Source organism: Piliocolobus tephrosceles, chromosome 15 (assembly GCF_002776525.5).
Source record: "Piliocolobus tephrosceles isolate RC106 chromosome 15, ASM277652v3, whole genome shotgun sequence".
Lineage (NCBI taxonomy): Eukaryota > Metazoa > Chordata > Mammalia > Primates > Cercopithecidae > Piliocolobus > Piliocolobus tephrosceles.
The window spans coordinates 95,526,519-95,540,833 of record NC_045448.1 but is presented as its reverse complement, the minus strand read 5'-3'; the positions used below and the strand labels follow the sequence as shown (position 1 = coordinate 95,540,833).

The 14,315-nt window shown below is 52.7% G+C and overlaps 1 protein-coding gene across 1 annotated transcript in view; it reads left to right on the top strand.

Annotated features, from left to right (window-relative positions):
- The window catches only part of SH3RF3 (SH3 domain containing ring finger 3), a 374,941-nt gene that overhangs the window by 257,626 nt on the left and 103,000 nt on the right, over positions 1-14,315 (top strand). Inside the window, exon 4 of the mRNA XM_023190396.3 lies at positions 10,280-10,633. Within this exon, the coding sequence (XP_023046164.2) occupies positions 10,280-10,633 (354 nt within the window). The remainder of the gene's footprint in view (positions 1-10,279; positions 10,634-14,315) is intronic.

Genomic DNA, 14,315 nt, shown 5'->3' with positions numbered 1-14,315 from the left:
TCATCCCATTTTTCATTGATGAGTTCGTTGCAGCATGCCATATTCTTAAGCTCCTTTGTGAACATGGAACACATCCTAAAGAAAAGTTCTTGCTGTGAAAAAACTCCACCTGCCACAGTTGCCTGGCAGAGCTCACAACCAGCAGCAGGTACTCAGTAAGTGCTGAGTGAGGTTCAGACTCATGCAAGATCCACCACCCTCCCCAGCCAGGTCCCCCAAGTGCTCTCAGCTGCTGACCCTGTGTGTGAAGTGCGATGTGAGTTACAGCTCTGTAGATGGGTGTGAAGTGCTGAGCAGTGCTTAGAGTATACTCAACAAACAGACATTGCTCCATGCACATGCAAATGCTAGCTGCTTTCATTCAAACACCTATGCATGGAATAGGTGTTTATCAAGCATGTACTTTGCCCCCAGCACTAAAATTTGAAGCATGTGTGAAATGAGACTCCTGCAACAAGATGAAGTAGGCTCTAATCCTCAGAACTCCAAGGATCAGCTGTGACATCTTGATCTAATCGCTTTGGCTTTGTTGCTCCTGGGGTTGCTCTGGGATGTCAGAGAGAGATTAGAGGTGAGAAGGGGGTATAGAGACGGGGGAGGGAAGGAGGAAATGCTTGCCACCTGGAGGCTCTCTAGGCGATAGAGATTAGCGTTGAGGAGGTAGCAGGTGAGAACATGAGGGCTGCAGTGCACAGCCACCACGATAGTCTGGCTGGTGTCCTGTAAACCACAGCCCGGTGCACCATCCCTCCAGCTACACCAGGAGCCCACTGCATGCAGCATCATAGGTCCAAGGCCACACAGGCCGGGACAAGTTCAGGTGTCACTCACCAACCTTGGGAGCTGGTTTCCTGTCCCAGAGAAGCTGCACATAGAACTCAGGTGGGCGCACCTGCAGACACACAGACATCCGGTCCCAGCCTCAGGTGCCTGTGGGTTTTGAGTCAGTTGCTGGGCCTCTCCTGGTCCTCAGCAAGAGGGCCAAGCGCGGGCCAGGCCCCCCTCCTTGTGCATCAGGTTCACACCCTGTGCAAACAGAAAGAAGAGGGCCTTTAATTCTGCTGGAGGAAATGTCTGTCATCTCCCCTGAGTGCCAACGGCTTTCTGTCTTTGTGGGTGTGACCCACAGTGATACTGCCTTTGACATCTTGACTGAGGGCACACTGCATGAGTGTGTGAGCCTAGAGAAATGATCTGTGAAGCTACTTCCATACCACATGGACACATGCCAATATGTATTCTGTTCCGTTTCTTAAAAAGGCCGGTCAGGACCCAATCAGTGGATCATTTGAAAACCACTGCTCTAAGCCAAAGATGTCCAAGGTGGGGTGCATGCCACTCTGTGCAAAGAAAGCATGAGAACTTCTATTCAAACTTGTTGCAAATTTTAACTTGTTAGTTTTAATTTCTATTTTGTATATGCTTATTTTATATATTTTTGGTAATCAAATATATTATTTGGTCCACTAGATAAAGACACCAAAAGATACACATTACATACTTATAATGCAAATGAGTATTGGTGCATTAGAATATAAATGTGCAGAAATGCTTCCCTGATGGGGGTGCACTGTCAGAGAACAGGTCACAGCCCACCTGCATGGGCCATGGCCTTTGGGTGGAGCGGCCATCTGCCTTCTCCTGAATCTGTGCCAGCCACACTTCTTGTCCCCTTGTTCCTCCTCACCCACCTAAGATCTGTGACTTCTAAGGCATAAGGGCCCTGGGAAGTTAATCACTTTGGTCCTCAGGTTAAAAACGGCCAGAAATCCATGTGCAGCACACACCCCACTGGAGGTGCTCACCCAGGATTTAAGTGTCTACCGGAGGCCATGTGGGTCGCCACCTGCTGCTAGGGGTCTGAGGTCTCTTCACTGTCCCAACAGAGAGACTTTCGTTGCAGCAGTTCTTGGAGAAAGTGGAGAATAAATGGTGCCCTTCACACACTTCTTTGCCCATAAACTACCAGTTTATCTCCTTTTAAGTTCATCTTCAGGTAAAATTGTCACAGGGTCCTTATCCCAGTCTGGAAACTTCTAATCAGCGGTCCCTCTGCTCACAGGGCACCCCTGCTGAGGGGCTCATCAGGTCGTTCTGCTGCTCCTGGGCCTTTTATGGACTTTCACACATTCCTAGCAAATGCATGAAGTTTTCTGCTTTCTTACTTAGTCCTGGAATCTTCCTTCTGACAGGTCTTAATACTGAAATGACAGTGTGGTTGCCAGTGCAGGAGGGATACCTCACCCAATATCAAGAGGTTAAACTCAAAGCAGGTGGAGCCTCATTTCCCCGTGAGGACTAGGGTGGGATCCAGGGAGGAGGAAGGGTGACATAACTATGACAGAGGTGCAAGTAGGGGTGCGGTCAGCATTTCTGGTTGTGCTGGAGAGACCTATGGACTCTCGGATGAGGAAGGAGGCACTGATTGTTAGCCGCAGGGCCGCTGAAGATTCTTTGACAGACCTTGGTTTTGAGGGCTGGCTTCGGGAGCCACAGGGGTGGTTGCTTCCTGGGCTCCCCATTATGAGATGAGCCTGGCCCAGGGTATGCAGATTCATAGGGTGCCGGCAGAGGGTGGCCGCTGAATTCTCTGGAGGGTCCCGACATGAATGCCACTGTGGGCTGCGTGACAGCTGGTGTGGGTGGACAGGCTCCACAAACCGGTCTGCAGCTTGGCCAACTGCCCCCAAGCAGCTAGCACCCCAAGGCAGACGAGGTGGATGGGTGCCACTTGCCTCTCATGGGACCACTCTGACAGGGACAGGGCTTTGTCCAGTCCATGATAAGAGGGGGCTGAAATGAAAACCATTCGCTCTGACTCCCTCCTCAGCTTTTTAGACATCAGCTCTTCCAAAAGCCTTGCCTGTACTCAGGCTTTACATGCAAAATTAGGCAGCCATTTGTGCAGTGCAGGTCTGCTTGCACCTGCATTTTAAACTTCAGTTATCCAAATAGTCACCTCAACTTGCCAGCCCATTGGGCAGCCTGACAGTAGCCTGACCTGTATGCTTCAGCCATCACAGGACGAGGACCAGGGCTAGAATGCAAACACTAAGAGGACAGGATGAGAAAGGCACATCTGCCATGTGCTGGAGGGATGCGGGTCACCCACGGGCTCGGAGCCTCACTCTGGCGGGACTGGCGGCCTCACGCAGGTCTCCAGCACACTCCTGCAGTGCTCTAGTGTTGCTCAGCCTCCATCCAGCTGTAATTCCAAGGAGGGAATCTCCTCCAGGGTAGAAGCTTCTCCCATAGCAGGTGCCTGGCCACGGCTTGTGGCCGGGCAGGGAGCATCAGTCCAGAGTGCTGGCACCAGCGTTCTACAGATGCCTGGGTTTCGATGTCCCCCGGAAATAAGAGTTTGGCATTGTCCACAGGCCTCTGAGGCCACTACTTCTGTGAATAAAGGGAAGGGAACAGAATGGCCACCCACCCTTGGTAACTATAGCTGGCATCTGTCCCATATGAGAATTTGCCTGACCTACTTCTCATGTCATCTTTAACCTCCCCAAAAATGGTCTGATTTTTGTTTTAATTAAGACAGGGTCTTGCTCTGTCACCCAGGCTGAAGTGCAGTGGCGTGAATTCTCAGGCTCAAGCGATCCTCCCACCTCAGCCTCCTGAGTCGCCAGGACCACAGGCGCATGCTACCATGCTCAGCTGATTTTTATTTTTTATGGAGACTGGGTCTGACTATGTTACCCAGTCTGGTCTCCATCTCCTGGACTCAAGCAGTCTGCCTGCCTCGGGCTCCCAAAGTGCTGAGTTTACAAACATGAGCCACTGTGCCCAGCCCAAAAAGGCCTGATTTTTAGAGACCCACATTTGAATCTCTAAAACGTACCCAACCCATTCCAATAGTCAAGGGCATAGGTATACCTCAGTGAATATATTCTTTTTTTTTTTTTATATCAAGATGTAGCAAGAGGGCAAGGGCCTCCTCATGCTCTGCAGTGACGAGGGGATGGCAGCAGAGTCAATGAGACATCTCAGAAAAGGAGTGAGCAGTGGCAAGGGTGCTGCTTGTTCACTGTGTGACTTGGAACAGGTCACTTAACCTCTCTGAGCCTCAGTTTCCTCATCTGTGAAATGGCCACATTGCTGCACCTCAGATGGTTGATATGGGGGTCAGATGGGCACATGTGGGGATAAAGGTCAAGTCGGTTTGGCCAGGGGTGGTCACCAGCCCACTTGCTGCTGCTTTTTTTTTTTTTTTGAGACGGAATCTTACTCTGTTGCCCAGGCTGAGTGCGGTGGCGTGATCTCGGCTCACTGCAAGCTCTGCCTCCCGGGTTCACACCAGCCATTCTCCTGCCTCAGCCTCCCAAGTAGCTGGGACTACAGGTGCCCGCCACCACGCCTGGCTAACTTTTTTGCTTTTTTTTATTTTTTTATTTTTTTTTAAGTGGAGATGAGGTTTTACCGTGTTAACCAGGATGGTCTCGATCTCCTGACCTCACAATCCGCCCACTCAGCCTCTCAAAGTGCTGGGATTATAGGCGTGAGCCACTGCGCCCGGCTCCCTAGCTTCTTACTAGCTTAGTCACTGGCCAAGAGTCCCCAGTTTTGGCAGCCTTTCTCCTTAAAGGCTCTGGGAGTGTTCCACACACAACCCTTCAGGATGAGGGGTGCCTATGAGGAGGGTGAAGGAACCAGTGTTAAAGGGAATCCTTTCCTCTCACCGCTCCTGCTTAGTCTCCTGAAGAATGACATGTTTTACAACTGGCAAGTGCTGATCGAAGCCCAGCCCAGCCATCTTGCCTGCCCGTCTCAGTGAGGGGAAGCTCCGAGATGTCTCCCAACAAAAGCGTCAGGCAGGCAAAAGCCATTCTTCACCTGCTCCTGAGTTTGTGAAGCTCTAAGGCCAGCAGCCAGCCGTGGTGGCCTCTGCCACACTCAGCCATGAGAGTGGAAGCTTCAGAGGAAGGCAAACGCCCCACAGGAGTCTCTGAAACACGCGAGTCTGGTCCATAGAGGGTTCTTAGGGAGGGTGCTGCCATTGGGAAGCTGAGCTTGCAAAGAGTGTTCTAGAAGCTTGCTACTGCAATGGCATCTGCAAAGAACAGCAGCGTCGTCTCTTGGGAGCTAGAAGAAATGCAGAAACTTGGCACGAGCCCACACCTATTGAGCCGGAGTTGGCCTCTGCAAAGGATCCCCAGGTTGTTCAGTGTGCACTGAAATAGAAACTCTTTTAGAGCAGGCCTTTGAGCAGAGCCCAGGACATGGTAGGTGCTCAGTCCGTTTTGTTTTCTGAATAGCACATCCATGAAAAGAGTCATGTGTTGCCTTCTTGTTAAACTGTGAGCACTTGCCCTCCTGCTTGCACCCTTGGCTTCCTGGATTTCCACCAAGACATGGGTTTCGGGACACGTTCCCTCACTTGTATCGCACTCACAAGCCCTGTCGCTCAGTGCTGAGGTTGCTCTTCCTCCACCCTGGGTCAGGGCAAGGGCCCGAGGGGACACAGCTATTTTGCGCCATTTTTCTTGTTTAGCTGGGCACCTCCCACAGCACTGTTCTTCTTTTGATGTTACAGCTGCTGCCCTCCCTCATGACTGGCTTGCCAATCTTACTCCTTTTTAAAGAAAAAAAAAATCCCCCTGCATACATTCAGTTTAAAGTCTCCTCAATCAGACCCAGGGATTTGGGGTGACTATACTCTGGCGCTGTCATGGACCCAGCGCTGAAATCCCCGGGTTGGCCACACCTCCCCACTGGAGTTAGGAGACCCATGGCTCCAGGAGCTGCGAGGAGAGAGTCTTCTCTATTCAACCCAGCCCCACCCTCGGATGCAGTCACAAGGCTACAGCGCACTCTAAACCAAGGGCCCATTCTGTAGAACCGTTTAAAGGATGGATGGAAGAAACTCTTCAGCTTTTCTTACCCTTCTAGACAGTTCTGTGGTTGGAAAGTGGTTGTGGAAGAAAATCACATCTAACCTAAGAAAGCTGGGGAGACAAAGTGTTGGGAGGGGCTTTGCTGAGCCAGGAGGCAGCCACTCGATGTCACAGAGGCCATAGCGTGATGAGCGGGGTCCCCTGTGGGATGGTAAGCCCTGGCCCAGTCTTTACTGTCCCATGGACAAGACTGCACCGCTCACTTGAGCTAATCTCCCACCCCATCCAGTTTCATGTTCCCAGGAGCATCGGCCCCTGCAAAGGGGCCCCAGAACAGGGGCAGGCCCTGGGATGGGCAAACACCTGCCCAGGTACCAGCAGCAGTCCTCATGATGAGTGGATAAAGTTGCCAAGACGTTTGAAATACTGAGTTATCATTTTGTTTCCATTTTGTATGGAAGATGAAAATGTGTTCTCTTTCCATTAAAAAACATGAAAAGTGTAGTTATTTGGTGCATTGGTTATGTGTGTGCACATCCATGTAGGAGGGGGGTGCCCACCTGATGAACAAACAAGGTGACCCCACATGCAGTTAGAGCCACTGGAGCCCTTTGCTTTCCAGATGGCACCTTGGTGGGAAGGTCAGGCCGAATCCATACCACACGGGAGGGCAGAGCCGCCGGGCTTCCCTGCAGCATGGAGGCCTGTGTGCGACACAAGTCTGCACCAACTTGCAGAGTGAGGAGCTGGGAAAGCGCGGCTGCTCCTAATGGGTGCACGAGAGCTGCCGTCCCGCACAGGTACCGGCAGGCGAGGGCGTCCTGTGACCATGGGCCCACAAGGATGTGTGTGGCTGGTGAGAGGCCTTCTGATTGGGATGGCACTGGTGCCAAGTCCAGGCCCAGCTTTATGACGTGACTAATTGGAGCTTATTGTGTAGACAATGAAAACTTCCCCAGATGGTGAGTTTTGCCCCAGGATCAAGTCACAGATCTGTAGCAGTGCCTAGGACTCCGCAGCCTGTGTGAATCTGGCAAACTTGGTCCCCAGTGGTGGGTGGAAAATGATCCCTCAGTCCCACGCATGTAGAGATGCATCTGCGTGTTGAGGCCCACCGGGTTAGTCCACTCTGTACTTTCAGAATGAAGACTGCACAGGGCAGGAGGAAACGGGCCCATGGAGAAGCCCCTTGGCTCAGAAGCAGAGATGAGTCAACAGGATACAGCCTAACCACTCCTCTTCTTAGGAGACCCCTTGGCAGCAGTTTGCCTGCCTGGCTGCAGGGTTGCTGGGGATGCTGAAGCTTTGGATGAAGCATTGAGGACTTTCTTCTTTGAGGCAGGAGTTCTTACTTCTCCTGCCATCTGTTGAAGCTGCCTATCTTGGTGGAAGCTTTTTGCCCTCACTTTCAGCACCGGCCTTGGGCTGGGGTTGCTAAGGCATGAGGGATGAGGGATGCATGCTGCCTCCCCACCCTCAGTCTCCGTCTCCGCCGTGAAGAGGGCACAGTGCGGTTACTTGTGAGCAGCCTCTCAGGGACACGTGCTGGTGGCCGCCCAGTGCTCAATAACATGTGGCACTGCTGAGGGGCCAGGCGCCCTGCTCCTGGCTGCTGTGGCCCCTGATGAGAATAGGGATCCTGGAAATCTACGCTGACATTCAGATCAGGACCCCATCTCTTCTGGACGTGCATACAACAGCCTGTTGGTGCCTGGATCTCCTGATTTTGAAAACAGTTTTCAGTACCAAGTCAGCAGTCACAGGGGGACTAAGTGATACACTCCAGGCCTGTTCCTTTGGGGAAAAGGGAATCATTTGAGCCCGGCCTCAGCATTGTTGCTGCCATGATTGCTGTGTAATGATGTCCCAAATGCAGGCACGTGGCAGGTGTGTTTAGAACGTGCTCCCATGCCAGTGAGTGAGATGAATGGAGGACCGTGCTCACTGTGCCCTGCTGCTCTGTCTTCCTCTAGACCCTGTCAAGTGGGCAGAGAACACTGGGGTCCAGGAAGCTGGCTCTCAGGTATTTGGAGAGCCCCACGGAGGGCTGTGGGAGGGAACAGGCACTGGTTTGTTCTCTGAGTAGCACTTAGGAGGAAGCAAATGAATACAGCCGTGAAATAGAGCAAAACAGCTGAGCCTGGTTGGAGGAAACATTTCAAAGGAAATAATCCTGGCTTTAGATCACACATGTTGGAGCCCGGAGTGAGGTTTTTCGTAACCTCCCTCTGAAAAGCAGATATTTGTAGTGGAAACGCTGATAGCCATGTGCCTGGGCCGGGTCTGAAGGCAGCTGGAACCTGCAGCCATCCTGCTCCCCCGCTCCTGTGATCTGCTCCTGTGATCTGCTCAGCCTGCCCAGAGCAACACTGTGATGGGGCCGCCCTTTCTCATGCCACTTAAACTCAGCAGGGCTTCTGGGTTTTTTGTTTTTGTTTTTTTAACTCATCAAGGTGCTACCAGCTGCAAATGCTAGCTCTGTATCTGGGTGAGACCTGGCGTCTCCCTTCACTGGTTCACAGCATTGAGGGGACTCTCCTAGATGAGGCTGACGTCAGACTCGACTCCCGGTAGGTGTAGGGGACAGGCCCCTTCTGGCACCTGCTGGCCTCCCATGCAAGGGCTTAGCCTATATCCTTAGCCTATGCCAAGTGTACACCCACGGCTGGCCACAGAGCGGGCGTGACTGCCCCAGGGAGCCTGCACTGCCACAGCGGCTCACGTGGTCCTTCACTTGCCCGCCCTGGTCTTCCCACCTTCATGGATGTCACTGACTCACTGCCTCTCTCCTCTTCCTTTCTGAATCTTGTAACTACTTCCCGACAGCTGCTGAGTCCCGTTTTTCCCATGAAGGCTTCAAACTGCCCCCCAGTGGCCTACCTGCAGTTTTTGGAAAGCCCCTTTGGCCACTGGCCTAGGTGCCTCTGTGGTGCCCTACAGCACACAGCCCAGTCATGCTGCTGCAGAGACCCTGTGGGCCCCAAACCCAGAACAGTTTCCTGGCAGACAGAATGTGCCAGCCCTGCACACAACCACCCCACCCTGCTCAGTTTCTGCTTGGTGAGGAGAAAACTCAGAGACGGCTCCTGCTTCCTCCTGCCCCGAGCTCTGTGCTCCTCCAGGGAGGTCTGCCCAGAGGGCAGCTGGCATTTACTCAGTTTCTTCTGCTACTTCTGGAAAGGTGAGGGAGAAAGAGTGGAAGCTCACAGGCATTTACCCAGCCCGATGGCATTTGCTTAACCCAGCTTGTAGCAATCATCCCATGCTGATTCTAGTATCATATTTTCTTCCCAGCCACCTCTGTGTACACAGTAAAGAGTTCCCTCTGCTTTATTCTTTCAGATCACTGCCAGCTCCCCGTTATAGGTATGCCAAGTACAGCCTAAGAAGGAAGGGGCTCCATTGGGCACCCGAGTGGGAAACTTCCTCCAGGTATAGGGTCAGGGGACACTGTCACTCACAGGTGGTGAATTGACCTAACTGAGGCCCCAAGCACCAGCCCAGGGAGCCTTTTCTCACAGCTAGTACCTCCCCAGGCTGTGTCATTCACAGACCTTCCCCCAGTGGGTGTGCCTGGGCTGCCTCTCCCAGCCCCTCCAGGCGATGCCGCAGCCCTGAGAGGAAGGATGTGGCTTACCGGCCAGGAGGATTTCTTCCCCGGTTGCTTATGGACTTGAACCTTCATGCCACCTTTCCTGATAAGCACCACCCAGGATCAGAGTTTCGTCAAACTCTTGGCTGCACAAAACGCCTGCTATCTTGTAGAACAGGTGGGAGATGTGGGAATGAGTCGTGTCCTGAGACCTCGCCAAATCACTCAAGATGACAGATTATTGACACTTCTGGGGTGCACTCAAGGCCAGCTTCTGGGGCTTGACAGCCTGAGTGGAGGCGGTTACTGAAAAGAGCTTCCATGGTTCATGCTGACCAGAGCAGACTCCCCTGCCACAGCTGGTCACCAGCCATTAGAAAGTACATTCTGGTCACATGCTTTGAAATCTCCTCCGGGGACCTGTAGTGCTCAGGGCAGGCCGGGAACCTGCTGTTGTGGAGCATGCAGGGCCAGCCCACGTCTTCTGATGCGGGGCTTCCTTCCCGTCTTGTCCCTGGTCCGTCACTGTCTGCAGGGCTGCACCGTGCATGCCAGAAATGGCCAGCAGTTGAAAAGAGTGGGGAGACAAGATAGTGGCCCTTGGAAAACACTTCCCTCTCTATGAATCCCCTCTCTCCGTCATGGCTCCTGGGGCTTTTGAGCTGCTCCAAAAACCTTGTCAATAAAACCTATGCCACCCCACCAGCCTCTGCTGTGTTTTCCCTGCCGTCTGACCGATTTGAACACATTGCCAGGTTGTGAATGGGAATGTGGCCTGGAGCCTGCAGAGGGCTGGTGTGGCACGTGACCATGATTTAATGAAGCCCCCACTCTCCCCTTTCTCACTCAGCTCAACGACTCCGCCAAGCAGCTCATTGAGATGGACAAGCCGTGCCCAGCCGCTGCATCCAGCTGCAATGCCTCCCTGCCCTCCGACTCTGGCGCTGTGGCCAGCATGGCCCCAAGTCCCACTTTAAGCAGCTCAGGGGCAGTCAGTGCCTTTCAGCGGCGTGTGGATGGCAAGAAGAACACCAAGAAACGCCACTCCTTCACCGCGCTCGGTGTGACACACAGATCCTCCCAGGCTGCCAGCCACAGGCATTCCATGGAAATTAGCGCTCCAGTGTTGATCAGCTCCAGCGATCCCCGAGCCGCGGCCAGGATTGGAGACCTTGCTCATCTGTCGTGCGCTGCTCCCACCCAGGTAACATCCCGTGGGCCAGGGCAGGCATCCCTGGGTTCTCTGGGGTTCTATCCTCAGCTCCATGTTCAGTGTTCCCTGTTCCTCAACTAGCATGGAGGCCACCCCAGAACTGCCCTTTGGGGTTGAGCGGGGTTTGCCCCTTGCTACCTGGCACTGGGTCCCGCCCCCCATCAGAAGCGTGGAGAATGGTGAGTGTGCCCTGCCTGGTTCAGAAGATGGCCTAGTGGTGTATGAGCTGATTCTCAGTGGTCCAGGGAATGTCTGAGTAATACCCACCCACCTCATGACAAGATTTTTCCCATGTCATTTGGCTTCTGGATGTCTGATTATGTCCTGGAAGAGTCTTGGCCTAGTGCTAGCATATTTTTAGCATTTGCAATGTTTGCTAATTTCCCTTTCAAGAGAAAGAAAGAGCCAGAGCTCAGAATCAGAATAAACTATTGTTGAGTACTTTCGTTACTGTTGTTTCTATAGATACCTTCTATTTCTAGACTCCATTTCCACTAGTTTTTTTGTAAATTGAAGTAACCAAAGCAAAGCATTTGAAGGCTGGGCACAGTGGCTCGTGCCTGTAATCCTGGTGCTTTGGGAAGCTGAGGCGGGAGGATTGCTTGAGGCCAAGAGTTCAAGATCAACTTGGGCAAGACTCTGTCTCTACAAGCAACCAGTCAATCAATAAAATAAAATAAATTGATTTAAAAATTTTAAAAATAATGAACAATATTTAGTAAGTACTTGCCTGTAACTCTGACAAGACCCTTCACAGTGCCATGCACAGGGCAGGAATTGGGCAAGTTTCCCTTTTATGAATGCAGAGACTGCAGCCGGAGATGGAAGGGGCTCTCGAAGTGCCCGACAGGGCGACCCTGCAGTCACACTGCTGTGCCGTTGTCATCAGACCTCCTCCGGACTGTGGCAGGTGTGCATGGGTGAGCCCAAGGTGCCCACACAATGGTGCCCACACTATTTCTCCCTTTGCTGCTGCTTTCCACCGAGTGGCCCACCCTCCACCACACTCCACATTCCCTCCAGAGTCCCCCTCTGGCTGCCTTGGACACGCCTCAGAGCAAGGGCACTGATCTGCGGGGAATCCTGGGGCAGACACCCACAAGCAACTGGCTGGGAAGAACTGTCTTGTTCAAAATCACAGTGAACTCAGACAACTTTACGCAGAGAATTGTCTTAAAAATTGCCAAGCTTCTGGAGAAGGGCCATGTGATCTAGATGTGCCACATCAGCCTACACACACATGCACACGTGTGTGCACATACACACATTACATGTTCACTTGAGCACATGCACACCCGCACATATGCACTCCCATGCACATGTGCACTCACATACACATGGCACACACATATACCTACACACACACACACGTGTACTTACACCACCATCCACATGCACACCTACACATAAACACACACACGTATACACATATACACCTGTGCACACATGTGCACTTATATGCACCCCCTCCACATGCACACACATATGCATGTGCATACACATGCACACACGGGCATTTACACACACACCCCCCTCCAGGTACACACCTGCACATACACATGCATACACACATACATATACACATATACACCTGTGCACACATGCACACACTTGTGAACTTACATGCTTCCCTTCCACATAAACACCCACACATAACACCCGTGCACACATGTAGACATTTATACATGCACACACATATTGGTGGATACACACCTGCACACATACATGTGCGCACACACACGAACGCTAGCTCTCATCGGCGGCTGAGGCTGAGGTCTGGAATGGGTGCTGTAATATCTGGAGCCATAACCATGCAGTCATCTGCCCCCATGGTTACCCCACTGCCTGGAAGCTCCCACAGCCTGTGCCTGGGAACGTTTCCCAAGGAACAGCCACCGGGGCTGCTGGTGCATTTTCCTTATGGGGAAAAGCACAGCCTTGGTCTCAACCCTAACTCCACTCCTGACCTGGGCTAAATTCTTCTTGAGCACCTCCTATTTGGAAATGCCTGGGAGGGGCATGGTAACTCAGTGTCGGGCCAGCATGGCTGTGCTCCCTGCATGTGTGCACATCTAGGGGGTAAAGCCACAAGCGGTGGCTCTTGGAAGAGTCTTGCTTATTCTTTGCTCAAACATCCTGGACACCGGGCAGGTTGTCATGGTGGTGCTAAGACTCGGGGAGCTCACCCTGTTTGTCACCAATGACAAATTCTGATAACTGTGGTCCAGAGCTGGGGTCCCTCCTTGGCAACCTGAGCAGCTACTGGCGATGTGAACAGTCGAAAGTTGTGTTGTGAAACAAAATTGGCTCAAAGGGAAGTTGCGGCAGGTTTGAGGGGTGCCCCTAAGGAGAGGACTGAGGAGCAGCGGCCTGGCCCTTGTGTACCACTTGGGTAGGTCTTTTGTCTCCTTCCTCCTAGAAGAGCAAAGGCCACTCTCACTGTAGTCAGGGACCCCCATCAACCAGAGGGAGGGCCCTTCTTTCTGATGACCAGCCAGAGGTGGCCCTGGAACTGCCAGGCCAGCACCTACCCCCACAAGTGTCTGGCCTGTGTCCTGTAATTTGTGGGTAATATGTTCAAAGCTGCCGTTGGTGTTCCTTGGAGTTCTCAAAAAGGAGCCCACAGGGGCCCATGAACTTTGCAAAGCCGCTGCTGTGTCCCAAGAGGGCCAGGGGCATCTTCTCCACCACTTTCCCGCAGGCCCCTGAGATGTGCTCAGCACACGCAGGTGCAGGATCTAGTTTCCTCTCCTTCCCGCATCCTCACCTGCACCAGCGTCTCATGTTGCCATGGCCTCTGTGTTAAAACAAGCAGAGGGAACATTTCTAAGCCATCTGCAGTCTGATGTCTACTGGGGCAGGAAGGGAACAGATGTTTCTATTAATTTGCATACTGGCCGGGCGTGGTGGCTCAAGCCTGTAATCCCAGCACTTTGGGAGGCCGAGACGGGCGGATCACGAGGTCAGGAGATCGAGACCATCCTGGCTAACACGGTGAAACCCCGTCTCTACTAAAAAATACAAAAAACTAGCCGGGCGAGGTGGCGGGCGCCTGTAGTCCCAGCTACTCCAAAGGCTGAGGCAGGAGAATGGCGTGAACCTGGGAGTCGGAGCTTGCAGTGAGCTGAGATCCGGCCACTGCACTCCAGCCTGGGCGACAGAGCGAGACTCTGTCTCAAAAAAAAAAAAAAAAAAAAAAAAAAAATTTGCATACTACCTGGCTCCACAGGGATTGGAATTAGGGATTAGTGGGACTGGGATACTGGGATCCATTTACCAGCAGTTCGACTTGAAGTGAAAGTCATGACCAGGCTACTGACTTTAGTTTGGGTCACCTCAAAGGGCAAGAGGTCAAATAAAGCAGATGCTGCCTGTCTCCCTGTCCTGATTTAATTGAGCTGCCGGAAGACAGAAGGGGCACCTGGTGCAGGTGTGAGCTGTGCGTGCTGCCCTTGCGGGCTCCAGTGTGCTGCTATGGTCTGGATGTGCCCAGAGACCAAGCCCTCCCTGTCTGTCCCTGCTCTGCACTGCCTTCCTGGTTCCTACCACCTTGCTGGCCATGTGTGTCTGACCAGGAAGTGCCTAGCCTGAGGACTGGCCCGTGGTAGCCAAGGCGATCCAGACTCAGGTCCTGCTGTGACCACAGTGCTTCAGGGATTCTCTTCCCCACCAT